Source organism: Suillus plorans, assembly GCF_016647745.1.
Source record: "Suillus plorans strain S12 chromosome Unknown HD556scaffold_31, whole genome shotgun sequence".
Lineage (NCBI taxonomy): Eukaryota > Fungi > Basidiomycota > Agaricomycetes > Boletales > Suillaceae > Suillus > Suillus plorans.
This window is the reverse complement of record NW_024537415.1, coordinates 203,253-220,897: the sequence shown is the minus strand read 5'-3', so window position 1 is coordinate 220,897 and position 17,645 is coordinate 203,253. Positions and strand designations below refer to the sequence as shown.

At 46.7% G+C, this 17,645-nt stretch overlaps 3 protein-coding genes across 3 annotated transcripts; 1 reads left to right on the top strand and 2 right to left on the bottom strand.

The window, feature by feature from the left end:
• Window positions 1–3,050: 3,050 nt before the first annotated feature.
• HD556DRAFT_1203398 (uncharacterized protein) lies at window positions 3,051–3,278 on the top strand (the record flags this gene model as incomplete). The annotated part of the gene is made up of 2 exons (XM_041296417.1): window positions 3,051–3,081; window positions 3,136–3,278. Coding segments are annotated over 2 exons (174 nt in total), but the record flags the coding sequence as incomplete, so codon positions are not given.
• Window positions 3,279–6,474: 3,196 nt separating this feature from the next.
• On the bottom strand, window positions 6,475–10,006 carry HD556DRAFT_1238009 (P-loop containing nucleoside triphosphate hydrolase protein; the record flags this gene model as incomplete). Its single annotated transcript, XM_041297941.1, has 10 exons — window positions 6,475–6,696; window positions 6,826–6,954; window positions 7,018–7,230; window positions 7,367–7,674; window positions 7,859–8,114; window positions 8,174–8,409; window positions 8,461–8,988; window positions 9,041–9,293; window positions 9,412–9,519; window positions 9,575–10,006. 10 exons carry the CDS (start codon window positions 10,004–10,006, stop codon window positions 6,475–6,477), a joined length of 2,685 nt encoding a protein of 894 aa, XP_041159759.1.
• Window positions 10,007–12,287: 2,281 nt separating this feature from the next.
• On the bottom strand, window positions 12,288–12,701 carry HD556DRAFT_1479406 (uncharacterized protein; the record flags this gene model as incomplete). Its single annotated transcript, XM_041308590.1, has 1 exon — window positions 12,288–12,701. The coding sequence occupies one exon, from the start codon at window positions 12,699–12,701 to the stop codon at window positions 12,288–12,290; it is 414 nt and encodes a 137-aa protein (XP_041159758.1).
• Window positions 12,702–17,645: the final 4,944 nt, after the last annotated feature.

Below are 17,645 nucleotides of genomic sequence, written 5' to 3'. Positions count from 1 at the left end.
ATCGACGTTCCGATTCGAGGTCATGCTGAGAATAATACTCATGGGTTTCTTTCGGACCTCCATATCGGCGCTGACACAATAGGATTCAGTAGTTATTGCCATTTTCAGCTAGTACTAATTGATCAGCGTTCGTACCTCAACAAAACCTGCAAGATAACATCGCCGGTCCATCCAGAGTATGACCATGCTTGAAGCGTAGGCTACCCATGTGATCTAGGACGATTAGCTTAACATTCTTTAATGACCAGATAAACAAAGCATTCAGAGGCAGCCGCTAATTATGAAGGTGAGCAGACATGCGCACAGGATCTGATCGTAAACATACCTTTCACAGCAGTGGGGTCCTGCATGAGCGTTGTAGCAGCTTTATACTTTACTGCATGCAATAAGGAATTCAACAATTCAAACATGCATCTGATATATCGCAGGTGCGAGACGACAAAAATGAGAACAACAAGATGGCCCAAATGAAGAGGACTTACTCAATGTGTCGTGTCGTGCCTACAATCCAACTTGATGACTTCCATTATGCTCATCTGCAAGAGCTCGTCTAGATCCGTCAGTTAATCATACATGCTAATCAACCACTCCACAGTGCACCTAAAACGGCCGGCGGGAACGGCGGATGACCGGTCACCGTCCACAGCATTTGAAACGATTGTTCATCAAAGTCCCAAGAAGCAGCAGTGTAGTCAGAAGTAAAACAAAATGATTGAGAATAGGAGTAACTCTCATGCTCCGTCGTTCTGTCCAAGTCAAAGGGTGTATTCACCGTGACTGGTTAACATTACTTGCGAGTGGTGACGTCCATGTGAATATGAATAATATATTTGGTCATCATATCGCGGCTTGTAACTGCCGGTGAAATCTCAGTTGTCAAAGAAAAGGCTGTAAGCTGTCTGACAATGGGTATGAGGAACTACTAAGTGACGGTCGGAACCACAACGACACGATGTGCCAACGCTAGCATTCTGCTTATGCTCCAACCCATTGTGGTCAGTACTCCAAGTCCCCTTCGCCCATGCAGGGACGGTGGGAGGCAGACACGCACTCGAGTTTACCAGGTGACAGTACTGCATCTTTCATGAGTTCACCTGCCTTGACGTTCTTGATAGCGGGTGAGATGACGTTGGGCTTGACGGAAATCTGTTGCATTGACCTTGGGCGTGCATGTTGTCATTGGGAGCATTCTCTGTGACAGCTGCAACAATAGCTGCCCTCACTTGTTCGGTGACTGGAGAAGATGTGAACGAGGTCCTGGTAGGGCGGGGGTCGAGAGTTGACACGAGAACGTATGCATCCAGGGCGTAAATCTGAAGGCAAAGACCCGTAGTTGCAAATACTGAGAGCGACATTCAGTACAGTACAGTAAACGGGTAAAAAGTACTCACATCGAAAGTGTCAAGCTAGGCTCGCCGGCTCTCTGCTATCATGTCTTCAATTTCATCGCGAAGCACATAGTACTTGTGTAGCGCCATAATTCCCCTCCTGTGATCCCACAATGACACCGAATCCATGGATACAGTCTCAGGATCAGCAAAAAAACGCGGGAGTACGACCAATTGTCTTTGTCGCTGACTCAGAGGGTGTTGAAGAAGGTCAGCGACGCTGCCTTGACAACCCTGTGACCGATGCGGAAGCTGAATAGTTGGAAGACCATGACGTAGCAGATACGGATCCGAAAGGACTTCGGTTTTGACAGCGGGAAATTCGGAATGGCAGCCAGTGATGAAAATAGCGGGGCTCAGGCGTCATCTAGTGATCCAAACACAATGGAGACTAAGAATAACAGTTAGAACCGGAAATATGGTTTTAGAGTAATAATAAGATCAGACCTAGTCTAGCTACTTATCCCGCATTATCATTATTTCGAAGGACTGAGAGAACTGAGACGCCATCTTTTACGGATACGCCATGGCCAAACACACTTGGACATCCCGGGTATCAGGTGTCGGTGTGTGCCGAATGTTACCAAGCGACTGGTAAGGAACATGTGCTGGATCATAGGCATGCGAGGCATGGGGGATGTAGGATGAAAGAGATAGTAGTGAGTCTTGCGCAGATGAAACCTTCGAGGTCCGAGTCTATAGGAATAGTGACATAAGAAGGTTGTCTAGATAGAGATGATAGATAGATGTCTTACCTCAGTTGTGAAGTCTGGGTGCCGGTAGTGATGTTCAAGGAGACTTTGGGAACAGCCAGGTGCGCAAGTATGTGTGCAAAATTGAAGTACAAATTGCATTAGTAGTGGTGATAGTGAAGTGGCGACGCAACTACAAGTTACAACCATGCGCTCTCACTTAGGACGAGCGCGAAAGGCATCGGCCTTTACAGGATGCTTATGAAGCATCCGGGGGCTGCATCCCTCTGAAGATTCAAGAAACAACGACATCAAGTTAAATTCCGTAATCACGTGACTGGCGCATCAGCATAAGAAAACAGGACTTGAAGTCAGACAATCCTCAATAATCCCATTCGTTCATTCATCCCTTACATCATACACTCGAAACCCGAGGCAACCACCGATGGCGAAGACGAGAAGGTGCTTGTCAAAGGTGCGACTGATTCAGAAGACACTAATGCCTTCCTCGTCGGTCAAAGTCGAAGAGCCAGTGGAACCGCTGACCCATCGGAGATCAGGAAATTATGAAACGTGATGCAGCCTACGATGTACTACACCGTACCAAACAAGCACGTATGGCTCAGGAATTTCGCACTCACGGCGGTCCTGCGTTGCGAAGCGCCTGATGGGAATGTGATCATGTTCTGACCATGGGCATGAACCGTAGACCCTGAACGTTTCGGTGTGAGATATCCAAGAGCACCCAATGCGGACTGGGGGCTCGAATATCAATTCGAGGAAGAAGAAGGGTGCGAGGAGAGAAGGCATTCGGATGTGAGTTCTTGCTGTGTATTCCTTTTGTTTGGGGGGATTGATTGAGTCGGATTCCCGTGGGTTTAATAACCTTAGGACACGTTCTCCTTAGCCGGCCAACCGTCCTGAGCAACTCGTGCCAATCAAACTCGAATTCGATGTGGAGCATCATAAGATGTGCGAGACCTTTGTATGGAATCTGAATGGTAGGCCACTTGCCCAGATCAGCTTTCGTTGCTGCCAGTGACCTCCCCGTCTAGATTCTGTCGTCACTCCTGAGCATTTAGCGCAGACGCTCATCAAGGATTATGTGCTGCCCCAGAATCACCAAGTTGTCATCATGAGAGTGATTCAGGAGCAGCTGAGCGACTTCAAGGTCCACATCAGTGCCAGCGTGGGCGACAACTGGAAACCTCCATCCTCAGCGAGGGGGATAGCGACGACGGATGGCTGTAAAGCAGCGCTGAAGGCGTTGCCGATGATCATAATCGCAAGCTTCTTGAAGATGATGACCTATGGTGAACCGGGGTAGTCCTGACCGCGAGGACGTGACTCAATGGTGGCAATCACAGCGCAAGGAATCAGGGTAAGAAAGTACATTTACTCGCAGCATATCCTTGAGGAATCAATGACGTAAGCGTCGCAGGGTGACCTCGGTCAAGGTCGAGGAAAGCGACGCATTCGAGACTGACAAGGAAATGCTACACACTGCGGATGACAGACCGATGAGAAGATGGTGCATGGTATTTACGGATCTTGATTAAGGTATTTGATTGATCCCCGATTGTGTTTGTGGACCGATGCAAACCTTCTGATCTTAGCTCAACGTCATCGTCAGATCTATAGAGCTGCATGATCAGTTTGAATGGGATCTTGAGAATGTGGATGAAATTTGCGGACGTTTATGCGGAAGACTCGGAGTTAGGCCTTGGTGGGGAATTCAAGTGTGTGGCGTTGCGTGTCCATAACTTTGTCACTGACTTATTCTCTAGTAGAACGGCCGTCGTACATTGCATACACGAACAATTTCAAATTTATCAAAAGTCGCTGTTCCGAGTTGGCCACGCTCAGATGTCCGAGTCGACGACTTGCTCCTTCCTGCCGAACCTCGCATCTGGCACTAGAGCAATGGATCAAGTATAACCGTTCATACCACTACTCAACTATCTCAGCGACGGCGAGATTGAACGTGGTGAGAAGGAGAGGGAGAAAGAACTCACCAAGCACAGGAAATGGAATACACGAGGATGTCAAGGTATTGCTTTACCTGATCGGGAGCCTAGTCGCACATACCGTACACTTGCCTTCTGGTTCCCAGAACTGGATGCTGCAACCCTTACGTTGGCTGCCATGAACGCGCCGACTTCGAGACGTTTTTTGTTTTGTTTTTTGGATCCTTGTTTATTGTCCTGCGGGGCGGAGCCCTATGGTGGACACTGCTTACACTATACTTCGAGACGTGCTTCGGCCGCGGCTGCTTCTCTCACGGTTGCCAGAATGGTTGCCTTCGAAAATGCCACGAGCATCATGCCACTGTAGCTGCCTCCCCAGCAGATCATATCTACTGCTGTCGCTGCTGGAAATGAGAAGAAATCCGAAGGATTGTTCAAGGTGCCTTCTTATCCTTCTTCTGTGCTCCGGCCTAATGCTCAGGTCACTGCTCCCACACCGTCAACAACGGTTGAATCGACGTCGATGGTGCCTTCATCGTTTCTTAATACTGAAGCACCTGCCTCCTCAGTTAGTATCCCTCCCCCCAATTCGCGAGCCGTCGCAAAGAAAGTCAAGGAGTTTGAATTTGTTCGCTTCAAGAACAATACCCAGATAACAAGTTCGAAGCAATCCTGCGTCGACTTGCTCCGCGTGCTGTGTTTGAGTGGAGGATGAAATTTATTTACCGTCCCGGCAAGGTTTGTCTGTACCGCTAGACTCGGGCCAAAGCAGACTTAAATTGGGTTTGTAGCTATATAAGTTAACTCTGGGCCTGGGGATCACGCTGCAGAACTACGAAGTCCATCTTAGAAAATCATCGCTTATAGGTCAATGCTAGCACCTGTATAGGTGCCAGCATCATAATGGATGGTTTGTGCGTTGGCTGGCTTGTGCTATTTTAGTATTTCTCTTTGCCGTCTGCTGTGCTCATCAGCAATCTTTGTAATGTAATAATTTGACTGTTCTGTCATTACATACGCTATACTACAACAATTTTTTGAGTATGGCATACAACATTACTGTGGAAGGTGATCGGTGTGTGAAGGCAATAATACTAAGAATGAACACATAACATTCAAGATACGTTCAGAGGACTGGCATTGCTGGCATGGCAGTAGGTGATGACAGGATGGTGAGTTCTGAAAATGTCATGTTTTGCACTTCTGATTTGACAGGGCAAAACACAGTGGGCACTCGAGCGCACCCTTTAGTTTTGACTCATATTTGGACAGCGGGATGTGCTTATGATCCCACTCATATGCTGGTAAGGGGCTGATGATATGGGTTGAAATGAGGTCCTGCAAATGACTTATTGCTCTCATAGATGATAGGATACTAGTATGCACATAATATTGTACCGTAGTAACTTGAATGGACCTGAAACTTAAAGATGACAAATGTGTGATCTAATCCCCTACTTTCTGCTACCTGAAGGGTTCAATGGAGCAGGTGTTGAAAGTTCCTGGGCGATGCTAAACCCTGGAACAAAAGATGCCAACGGATGGTCTGAATTTTGGGAGGATGAATCTGCAATACGAAGGATATTAGTAAGAGGATACGACTGACAAGAGAAACTTATGCTTACTAGGTAGCGATTTAAGGAAAGCATATACTTGTTCAATTCCTATACCTCGCTGTTGCATATCAACAAAAAATGTGGAAATGTCAGGATCATCCCCAGATGTCGATTTGGGTACTTTTGATGATGGATTTTCTAGACTAGAATCAGCTGTACGTTTAAGAGGAAGAATTATTGAGGAGTCTTGGCATCTTTGGGATACATTGACTTGTTCATCCGCCTGCTGCTGAGATCGTTCTTCCATGGGGGAGATTGCAATCTTAGAGAAGATATGAGCCTGATAATATTTTTAATCCGTATAATACTATGGGCTCACCTGAGTTTCACGCTGTTTTGTATCTCCTTTCTTTGTATCTACAATCGTGATGGGAGTAGGCGAAGTCATTTGTTTAGCTGATACTGGATCCAAGCGGTTCTGGACATCAATCTCTGGAGTATTCTTTGCTGCAGAGTCAGATTAGAGTCAGAGACTGATAATACTACAGCCTTACCGTCGACTTGTCCAATTGTGAGTCAATCAATGACACGTTACTATGCTCATCAGCACCACCGATAAAGCTGGGAGGCACTGGAGACTTTTCTCCAGTCGTCTTAATGAACGAACCTTTATTGACAGGTTAGCTGTGCGTTTATCTGATAGTCACTTCCTTACCTTGAGATTTGCCTCCTTTTTTTTTTGAGGAGGTCGCTTTTGATGTCATTGACTTTGTTTTCCCCTTCTTCAAAGGAACGTCATCATTCTTCAAAAGTACACTCATCTCCTCTACTTCCTCATCTACATTGAACAAAGAACCTGTGTAACGCTGCATTAAAAATTTAACCTAAGAGCAGAAAGCAGATACGTGCGTAAACTGGGTGTTGCCCCTGTGAATGCCTCAAGGACAGCAGCCTTACTGAAGGAGATGTTGTTCAGAAAGACATCCTGAGTGTCAGCCGCAACAATTCGGTAAATATGGACCATTTTTGGTTGAGGGGGACGATAAATGCGTCCAATAAGCTGTCCTTCATCCGTGGCAGACCAAAGTGAATCCTATATTTCAGGATGTAGAAGTATCAGAAAAAATAGCCAATGAAAGAGCAGAAGAGCGTATGAAAAACAAATGCTCACCACAATTATCAATATGTTAGCACAGGGTAAATTGAGACCCGTCAGCCCGACATTAGAGATTATCAAAACACGAGGACCGTCGTGTTGGCTACTTTTGAATTTTTCAATGACATCGGTTCTTGCAGAGGTCGACAATTTGCCATAAATCTGTAAAGTTTGGATGCGATTGAGCTCCAGAACCTGCCGTTCAAAAAGTTTCACGTTACTCCATTTCTAGAAATGCAAATTATAACAATAAGATACCTTCAGCACTTGCGTATAACTAGAAGGGAATGCACAATAAACCACCATTTTGTCACAGGGCAAAGAGTCTGCAACGCTGGCTGGAGGATTGGGAGATGACGCCACTAGCATGTCATTGACGACGCATAAAGCTGGACGACCGTCATGCTCCAGATGCCAACTGATTATATGGGCCAGAACGTCCAGTTTTCGGGAAGGGTCCTTCTTCCACTCCTCCAAATTGGAGGGATTCGCCCATGGATACCCAGCATTGCAGCTGGGGTGCAATAAAGCCCTACGAACACGCGTGTAAAAATCCTAGTGAATTTTATTAGCAAAGGCTGGAATAAGAATGAATGAAATATTGTACCGAGCCAGAAGCAAACTTTGCTGCTCTAGCACTACCTTCCTCAACCAAATCCTTGGCAATGCGCTCAAGATTATCCACCTCGTGGCAGTATAGCTTTACAAGGAGATTGTGCTCTTGAAATGGAGCCAAGCCTGAGATCCTCGTGCCGCCATAATCAACAGACCAAATATTACGGTGTATGACAATGCCTGAAAATCTCTCTCGGATAATTCCAATCCAAGTCAGCATCTGAGTGCGGTATAGACTGGGAACATCAACATTAGCATCGCCCTTTACCGTTCCTACAATTATCTTTGCAATACGGTCGCCTTGTTTCAAGCGTTTACGATCTTTGGCGGTAGCAGCACGCAGTTGACGAACCATCTTTAGAGCCTCGTCATCGTAGGAGCTGCCAAATAGCTCCAGGCCTAGGTATCGTCCAATATTCCACACATCCTGCTCAAAGGAAGTAGACATTGACGTTAAAATTGATTGAGATGATAAATTTGTCACTCACAAGAGGTCGAGAGGTGATGGGTGTTGCAGTCATAGCTACCATGGTGTGACATAGGGAACGAAGGCAAAATATGGCCCAGTAACCCTTTTTGATATTTCGGTAGTTATGAGCCTCGTCCACCAAACCCAACAAGAAATCTCGTCCATAAGCTGTGCTGGATGCATCCGAAGTATAATTGGTTTTCTGTCGTGGGTATTTTGTCGGGGTCAGGTTATTGGCCTCAAAAATGCGATCACAGTCTGATTCTAAAGCCTAGATGCAATGAAACAAAAAGTGAACTTTGCGAACAAAAATTATAATTATATGGGCACCTTGGGAGCAGTGATGATGATCCGTCGCCCTTCTGGTTGCTTTGACCTGCCCCATATATCTTCCCACCAGGTTCGTCGACTGGTCCAAGTACCCAGATACGGTAGAATATCAAAAGCTCCCCGTCGGAGGAATCGGTGCAACTCTGAGGTAAATTGAGAAACTAGATTTGCTGGCACGACGATCATCACTGGGAAATTTGGAATATTTGGAGAGTTGCTCCTCCACTGCTTTCCAGCTCATTGAATTTAGATCAGATCGTTGTCAGAACTTCAACAAAAAGACATACCTATTTTACCCGGAAAGCATCGGTGCACGGAGTAAAATTCTCGATAGAATGAAAGCACCGCAATTAAGGCAGTGACTTGAATGGTTTTACCTAGGCCTACTTCGTCCATGAGCAGGACGGGCATTTCACAAAATGCGTTCTTGACCATCTTTGCCAGACCGACTAGCTGGTGCCAGCGAAGAGCTAGAGGTTCTCCGTTTTCTTTCAACCAGGTCTGACCATGGTCCGTCCAGGGGTCACAATTGCCATAGGAGTCTTGCAGAAGGTTAAAGAACGGTATTTGCTTTTCTGGAAGTCCAAGAATAGTCCAAAGGTCGTCCTCAGACATACTGTTGTACTCTTCTACGCCTTCAGACCACTGAAAGTCACAATCATGGGTGGCATCTGGGTCAAATTGAGGTATGGAGTCTGCAGGCATTGCATTAGGATCGCAAAGTTTCAACTGGTCTTGAATGGACGCAGTGAGTAGAGTAATATCCTGCTGGGTGGCAAGGAATGAAAGTGCTTGACGTAGAGACTTAGGTAGCCCTATCTCAAAAAGTAAGCAAATAGCGGCAAAGATGAGTTGAGGTTAACCCACGGTACTGATTTCCACTCTTCACATCTATCCCTAAGCCTTGAAGAAGGTCGCTAAGTATCTCTCGCTGCTCTGAAAGCTGCTTCAGCGATTCTTGATCACCATATCGAGTCAGGATTTTTGTAAGGCCGTCCACATCCTTGAGCCAGGCTCTGATGCCTTCTGCGTCCAGACATTTGCTTTGTTCCGTGGTTGACAAGAATTCTGGATAAATAGGATTAGGCATTAGAAAGATCCAGTATAGAAAAAGGCGCACCTTTCCAGGCACAGTCGACTTGACTCCTTAACTTTCCAACTCTACCCCTTTCCCGTCCAATAGACTTTCTATTCTTTGCCCAATGGTGGGCCAGAAGGATATCCAGGAAGCGCCGAACTGGCTCCTTAAGTGCAATGCCATCCTCCGTAGAAGATTCAGGGCCAAAAAGTGCCTCTGCAAGGCCAGAGTAGGCGAGGGCCACCTGAGAGGTGGCAAGGTCTGGGAGCTTATTTAAACGATGAGGACATAGTATGGAAACAAAAATAGTAAATAAATCTCACATTTGCTACCTTGAGACGCTTCATAACTGAATAAGGGTCAAGGCCCCGTTCAGCCAGTACCGTATCAACGGTACTGTTTATTTTCCAGTTTGACCAATTGAAATGGCAATAGTCTAGCCAAAGTTGTCGTCCTTGGTTGTCGTTATCGGAGCGATCTTTTTTGATGTAATCAACTTGGGCAGCATCGTCTATGGCCCAGAAATTGCGAGTAAATGTCAAGACGGCCTGATGGACCTTGGGGGATTTCCAAGCACTGGGAGTGTCCTCGTTTATAGTCGCTGATAAGGGAGTTGAACTAAGCATAGTACGCTGTTGCCACACAGGCCAACACCAAGGAATACAGCCTGTCTCTGGGTGCACAGCGGTGTCCTCCAAAGAATGAGGCTCTTCCGCATAAGAAGGGGCACTGAGGGCAAGAAGAGCGCCAGGCATGGTAATGGTAGGCATTTTTGCAGAGGAATAGATGGGCTCTGAGGGTATTGAAGGGAAGCATATGACTATTCACGTACATATAGTTTTCTGTATCTTCTGAACTTCAGCAAGTTTCAACGGGACCGTGCCGTGGAGTTTAGTAAGAAGGGTCAATATATCTTCTATCAGAACACTCAATCATGAAACATAATTGTCTGCCAGACCCATCACTGGCAGAACACCGCAATATCACATTTTCTGAGCTTATCATCGTATAATCACTGGCAGTCTGGGATGTCCCCTGGGGTCTAATCACCGTCTGGGAATCATGTATTCAGATCCCCATTCAGGGTATTGGTAGTAGTCCAGGATGTTCATAGGGATAGAATCATGGGGTACTAGCATCCAGATCCCCGCAGAGTACCTAGTAGATCTCCTTATCCCAATAATGAGTGATTCTAGTCACCCACAATCTTAATTAAATAGAATTGGTGCATAGACATAACAGAAGTATTAAGTGATACATACCAAAAGGTCCCAACTCTCCTCCTAGGCCCCAACTCTCCTCCTCGGCCACTCTTAACATTAAGGGCATTCATCAAATGAAAATCTCATGAGTAGTCAACTAAGCCTACGATCAACGGCCAGGGATCAACACAAATGAGCAACAAAAACTGTCAGTTGGGAGATCATGACGGTCCCTCCCAGGCGCCAACTCTCCTCCGAGATCAATTGATGATACTCTTACTATCTTTGGAGGCCAAATAAAAAATTTGTACGTATTCACGGATCAGAACATGGATCAGTCTGCGACAAACGGATCAGAGCACAGATCAGTCTGCGATAAACGGATCAGAACATGGATCAGAACCGGTTTAGAATCATCACCAGACGCAGTTGTTAGACCAACTTCACTGGGTATTATTACCCCATCCTGTGGCGGTCTACTAAAAAGGATAAGGAATGGACAAGCCTCTGGGAGAAGGGAGAAATTGTCCACGCATAGCTATCAATTGTTGGCCCAGATGTAGTTGCAAAGGCGCTAACAATACATTTCAATCGCATTCTCATTCACCTGGTTCTGAGTCGTCGAAGCCAATTCAATTCATATCATCTAAACGCCCTAATTAAACCCCATAATTCAGATCCCCAAATAATGCACCCTGATGTCCTAGCTACCCGGAAAATATGAGTTTCAGCGATCTCAACACAAGAACACGCATCACCAGTCAGGCTCGCTACCAGCTGGTATCCTCTCTTGCTAGCACCTTAATCAACATCTATCCTGCCTAGAATCATATCAATTTCTGCATCTACGGTCCAGCCAAGAGACGAGTAGCAGAAGCTCAACAAGTCCGCAGGTGAGGATACAGGCGTGATTGCATCATGGTTTGCCCGTAAGTTATCAGAACCCAGGTAAAATCCTATTGTGTTTGTGTGTCCAGAGTTCAGGAGGGTAAAACACGACATCAGGGCAGGAAAGACAAATAAGCGGGTAGTAGGAGTCAATTACAAAATTGGAGTTATTGCGGGGAGCTAAAAGCTGTCGGGATGCGTCAGGATCGTCCAGGATTAATCGGATTCAGGGTACCAGGGAGGATGAAGAGGATTAAGGCCAAAGCATGGATCAACAGGGGTATGAGTCCGGCACGAGGAAGAATTTGTCCATGAGGAAAGGATGCAAAATAAGTTGGTAGCCAGGGGACAGATCATGAATATAGCGACAGTCAGTTGCAGCAAAGTTTCAACGAGGTGGTGACAGCTGCGGGATTCTGTTCAACGTAAGACACGAGGATAAGCAGTGAGTTGGCCGGAACCAGAGAATTATGTTTGTGGCTGCTAGCATGATAAGTAAAATCATACAGGTCATACTTACTAAGGCGGTTTACCTGAGGGAGGGAGCACGCCAGGCAGGATCGAAGATTCATAGAAAGACCAGGTTCAGGAATCAGCTCCAACGAACGACGAAGGATGCCTATGACGCTGTCACATGACCCAGAGAACGTGGCACTTTTTCCTTGAGTGACGTCATCACTCAAGGAAAAAGTGCCATGTGGCTTGCATCATGTGACCTAGCGACCATTTCCGGCATAACGAGGTGGAATTCATCACCGCATCCACTAGTCAAACGTCCATCACCTTGTCTACTGGGACGTCATTGTCTTGTGCAGAATTCCCTGCTTACTATTTTCTTTGTGAAACCTTCGTCCATTCTGTTAGACCACTGATGGAATAATTTTAGACGTTGACACCTATGTTTCTGTTCACGCGTTTGCAGGCATGCAGACGTCCACAACGCAGCTTAGAGGGGCAAGATATATGGCATAAGTTTCGCCGCTCTTTTGTTTGTGCTTGGCACACAACCGACTAAGAACCTTGTTACCCTCAGCACCTCCCAGTGCATTCTCAGCGAGCGTTCGGGTATGACTTCGAGTGCTGTAGCATATGGCTTCACAGCACGTTGTGCCAGCCCCTCATCCCATATGCCTAGCTCTAGTTCTATTGCGCCTGCACCAGGAACTAGTCGTATTTTATAAGGGATTTGACCATATTGACACCATTTTTGATTGCGCTCGGGATTGTCGAGATGGTTGGCTGCTGCTTCCCTAAGCACGATCGTCGTTGTATGTGTCTTTTCTGTATGTCCCTGATACCTATCCTTTCCGAGAGCTAGCTGACAGAGGACGGTGACGCAGTCTCCATCGATCTCCGTCATCTCGAAGAATGTCGAAGTAGCTTGCTTCCTCTGAGGTAGGGTGCGCTGATGCACGTGAGAGGCGTGACATCGACAGTGCGAGCTATGCAGTCGTGGAGGTTGAATCCGGAGAGGACCTCGAGAACGGCTATATTGAAGCGAGGTAGTGTAGAGCGAAGTCGCTGGTGGACGAGCCTGTGATGATGGCTTTTATGCCTGAATCGCCGATTTCTTTGAAGAACTGATTATTGAATGACAGTTAGTAAATGTAGAAGGTAATGGGATAGAGGAAAACATACTCTTTCAAGTTGTTAGATGCGAGTGAACGTGACAGGTTTGATAAGGGCTTCCTATGTGAAAGGGGACAGCAGGCTAGATGTCGATCATCGGATCTGTACTGCTTCATAAGGAAACTTAAAACAAGATGAGGAAGTGACTCATTTTCGAGTTCACTGAGGGCTTTGGTACATGTGAACTTGTATACCCTGATTCAGACGTTGCTAGGGTGGAGGTCTGTCTATCATAAGAAGGTTCTCTTGCGGGAATGACGATCATGTCGGTGGAGTCACCCATCTGGATTTAAGTTGACAAGTAGACAAGAAATATGATGGAGAAGGACATACCTCAGACTCTTGAACTTGTGACACGATAACAAGGAGCTTGGCTCCTGGGTGAATGACTTTGTGGTAGCGGCATCGGATGTTACGAAAAAGTCGGCCAAGGTGATTTATCCCGAGTCAGGATAGACATATCTAAGCGCAGGAGACGTACCATTAGCATTGTTGTTGAAAGGCGTTGGGAGAAAAAGGACGTGCAACATGGATTGCATAGTGAAGGTGGTGAATTTTGTGAGAATGTGGAGGAGGGGCCGGGGGAACGCATACCTGAGGAATCGTCAGTATCTATGGACTCAGCGTCTCTCTTTGGTATCTGCCCGAAGGACACACTGGAGGTAGCAAGTGATTGTGGGTGCGTGAGCAAAGATGATAGTATTCAGCGTGGTGCTCAGAATGAGAAAGTCAAAAAGTAAGATGGGTGACGGGGTGAGTCGGACGGGCGCCCACGGAACAAAAAATACAAGGAAGCAGATCAGGTGCGACACTGCTAAGGAACCCTCGAACAGCTATATCATTTCGGAACTGGTTTGTGTTCATTCAGAAGCGTTATTGAATAGACGACTTTTGACGAAGCATCTCCCCCTTACACCACAATATCTCCACTATCTTCTCCCTGCCCTTGAGCGCGTGATAAAACCCCAACCCCTACGCCAGTACCACACACAAGTCATCTTCTCCAATCAACAACACAGGCGCGCGTACATAGGCAAAGCTTCGGACAATTGTTTTGAATGTGGGGGGCGTCATGGGCGAGCCCGGGGTAAATTGGAGCCTGAATTCAGCGTAGGCCCAGTCGGGGATGTCGGACGCTGTTAGTTCACCTGCGCTAGTTACGGGGTTGCGCATCACTGCTGCATTGAATAGGGTTGGGTATTGGCTGATCACTATACGAAAAGCGCTGTTTTTGTTTTGAAGGGAAATCTTACAGTGTGTGGTGAGGAAACCGCCGTGGCTTCCACCTTGAACAACTTGTCATCCGCACTCTGAGATACCGAGCCGGATGAGCTCATTGACACTCTCTACGACGTCTTGCACGTCCATTGTCCGCGATGCCCGGAAAGTTTTTGGATATTTTTTTGGCCGAATCCCATAGAGCCGGTATGGTTGGGAAGGCACAGGGTATCTTGCCTAAGTGATTGTAGCTGCGAAGTTGGAAGAGACTTGCATCCTTCTAAGGCTAGTGCGGCAGTAGCCAGGTAGACTGATGTCGTCGATGATGCATGTGGTCCTCGATGTGGGATGGTAACGCAGATGGGTTTCGGGCCAGGTCTCGTGGAAGCTTTCTTCGAGTGAGTAACAAGAGTCTCTGTTCACGCGCACCAATGGGTATGATCGATGCAGTGAGATCGCTGAGCGCTTTTTCAGCTGAAAGGCGTGATGAGATTTGACAAAAATCGAAATCGATCTGAACGTACTTGCGAAAGTTGACATTGGCTTATCTAGGACTTTCCAATCGAGGTTGTCGCGTTAATCAAAGTATTCCTAGTAATACTTCGGATGGGGTAGTAGGCGTACTCCTTGAACAGATGAGGCGCACCTTGTCATCTGTAGCATGTAAGTCCCAACTATACAAAGGTTCGCTATCTCGCATTTTTGCCTCCTCTGAAACTGCTCCAAATTCTGTATCAATGAAAAGGATTGTCGCACGGGAGCGCCATAAGGAGTGGAGCAAGATGTATATACGGCCTCCGTGATGCAAAAACGGGCTTGATGGCATGTTGTAATTGGGATATAGACCTGGAAAACTGTTTTCGAGGGTAGGTTCCATCACAGTGTCCACGAGGACCTTGTTGGTACCCGTGGTTAGGTCGCGAGATTCCAGAGAAACCCAAGATGCGCGAGGACCGCCCACGGGATTTGAATCAGAAGAGTTTAGTGGGCGTCTGACTGGTATGACACACGAGGTGAACGACAAAACCGTTCTGACGGAGTGAGCTTCTATGTGTTGCACGATATTCTAGCGCCGAAATGTGTCCCTTGGATAGTTACTGACTCGGGAAGTTTAATCCCCCATATACCATGGGACGATTGAGGCATCATTCAACTCCCAGTAGTCGACCATCTTCGGTGTATTTGTGCCCGCTGGCGTAGATGACATCATCCGTCGCAAAAGTAGCTTGGCCAAACAGGACGGGTATTTGGGTAGGCTGTGCCAGCGAAGGGGCAACGAGCAGTTGTAAATTTAAACGCCTTAACTTCAGAGGAATCATGGGATGTTGTCCGATGATCAGAAGATCGTCACCTGACGCAAGCCACATGGCACTTTTTCCTTGAGTGATGACGTCACTCAAGGAAAAAGTGCCACGTTTTCTCAATCACGTGATCACACCTTCCGTTCTACCCTGGTACCCCGGTCATCAGTAAACCGGTGAGTTCTTGCTGGGGATTATGCTGATTATGGTGCCTTTACATAGTCATATATTGCTTTATATTCCAATGTGACGAAAACCTTTCCTATATATTACGATATATAACGATATATGACGATATCTTCTTCTCACAGGTTCTCTGATGGTCTCCTGCTCGTTGTGCTATTCCTGAATGTCCTCCCATATCCCCCTAACTTCCTTGCTGTTTTCTTCAAACCTCGTCCTAAGCCGGTTCCCAGACTGACGACAGCGACGGAACGAAGGCCGAACTTCACTGCGGCAATTCAGCGGGCTCAATCGGTCATGGAACAATGCGGAGCACGGAGGGGTGCGTCAGTCTTCCCATAAACACGTCTAACATCTTCAACGAGCCCTGTAATCATTTTTTTCGGATGGTGGGTGCCATATTGTGGATCGGACTGTTCAAGATTTGTGCTGCTCTGCGGTTCGTCTTCGGTTCGCACCCTGGTTTTTTCTTCCATTGGCAACCTTTGACATTCTCTAGCAGAGCGTGGTCTTTTCACGCAGTATCATTTGGTTTAGATCCACGACCCTATAACGGGTCCTGGAACTTTATTCAACATGGGTAAGATGATCAAATCGAGTGGCCGAGCGGACATAGTGGACTCCCTTCAATACTTCTTAAGACGCCCCATTTTTCTATGACGACCCCCAGATCATCATTATTAGATCTGAGGGCTCCTGTCTCTCAAACTCGTGATTCTATCATAATTTAGGCAAGCTCACAACTGAGATAGGTTCTCATCGGCACCGCTCAGAACGGCTCCGCAGCGGAGCTCGTATGTTGGTCTAAAAGGAAATGTATCAACTGTTTATGCAGAATTATTTATGATCCGGATTGACTGAGCCGAAGCTGGCGGGGGTCAGTTGGAATGCAAAAGAAAAGACCTTTGAGAACACCCCGTTCTTAGACGTCAGACCCTGAATCCTTCCATGGATTTGGATCATGAATGCATGATTGATATAAGCGTTTGCCACAAGTTCGATCATACTATGTCCGCCACAGAGAACTCAGAAGACCCTGATACCAGACTTACTACAGGCCGAAAGGAAGCTGGGTAATTTAGAAGCCACCCCAAGATCTTTGAAGGTTCTGTTTGTTTCTGCGGTAAAACCTTTTAGCGGTCAAGGCCTTGGCTAGAGATGATAAAAATTTGTCGCCTCCAGCTGCTTGTCATTCTGCTGAATATGCTGATTGACTTTACAACCTTAGACCATGGAATAATGACTAGGAGACAAACAAATTTGTGTGTATGGGATTTGGGAAAACAGCTTATAGTCGGTACGCAAGTAGCACCAGCAGGGAGTCGGACATAGATTCAAATCCCAACGGGGCAATCAATCGCTTTATGTCCTCCATTGTCTACTAGGAACTTGATGTCGGAGTCAATGGGAAAGCTAACCCTAATCTGCTATTTTATTTTGTGGCCAGTAATATAACTCTAGATCACTGGGGAAATAAAATCGAGCACCTTGGGTTCCAGGTTGGCGCAGGATAACTTGAGTGCACAGCATTTGTCCGGACTGAGTTGAATCTGGAGGGAGGGGCATTTCAAAGTTGGACATATTGGGCGTTTGTGAAGACATTGCGTACTGTGTGACTTCCATGCGGCATGCTTTGTTGGATGTCATCAGTATTGCATAGACCAACCGTTGGAACCTACAAAATTGTCAGCTCATTGGACCACCCTTCCAACGCACACTAGGTAACTCTCCCAGCTCGTCTTGCATTACATTGGAGGCATGAGCATGAGCCGCATGTTACCATCCCTGCCATGTCCTACCAATTGTCAGGGAGATGATGGGGGGAGAGGAGTGCATGGACGAGGTGTAGATAAAGAATCTCACAACAATACATAGCGACTATGCTAAGCCACAGCGTTACACTAATGACTGGTGTAAACAGAGATACCGTACAAGTTGAATATACAAACACAGCGGTGACAGCACACTGTCTT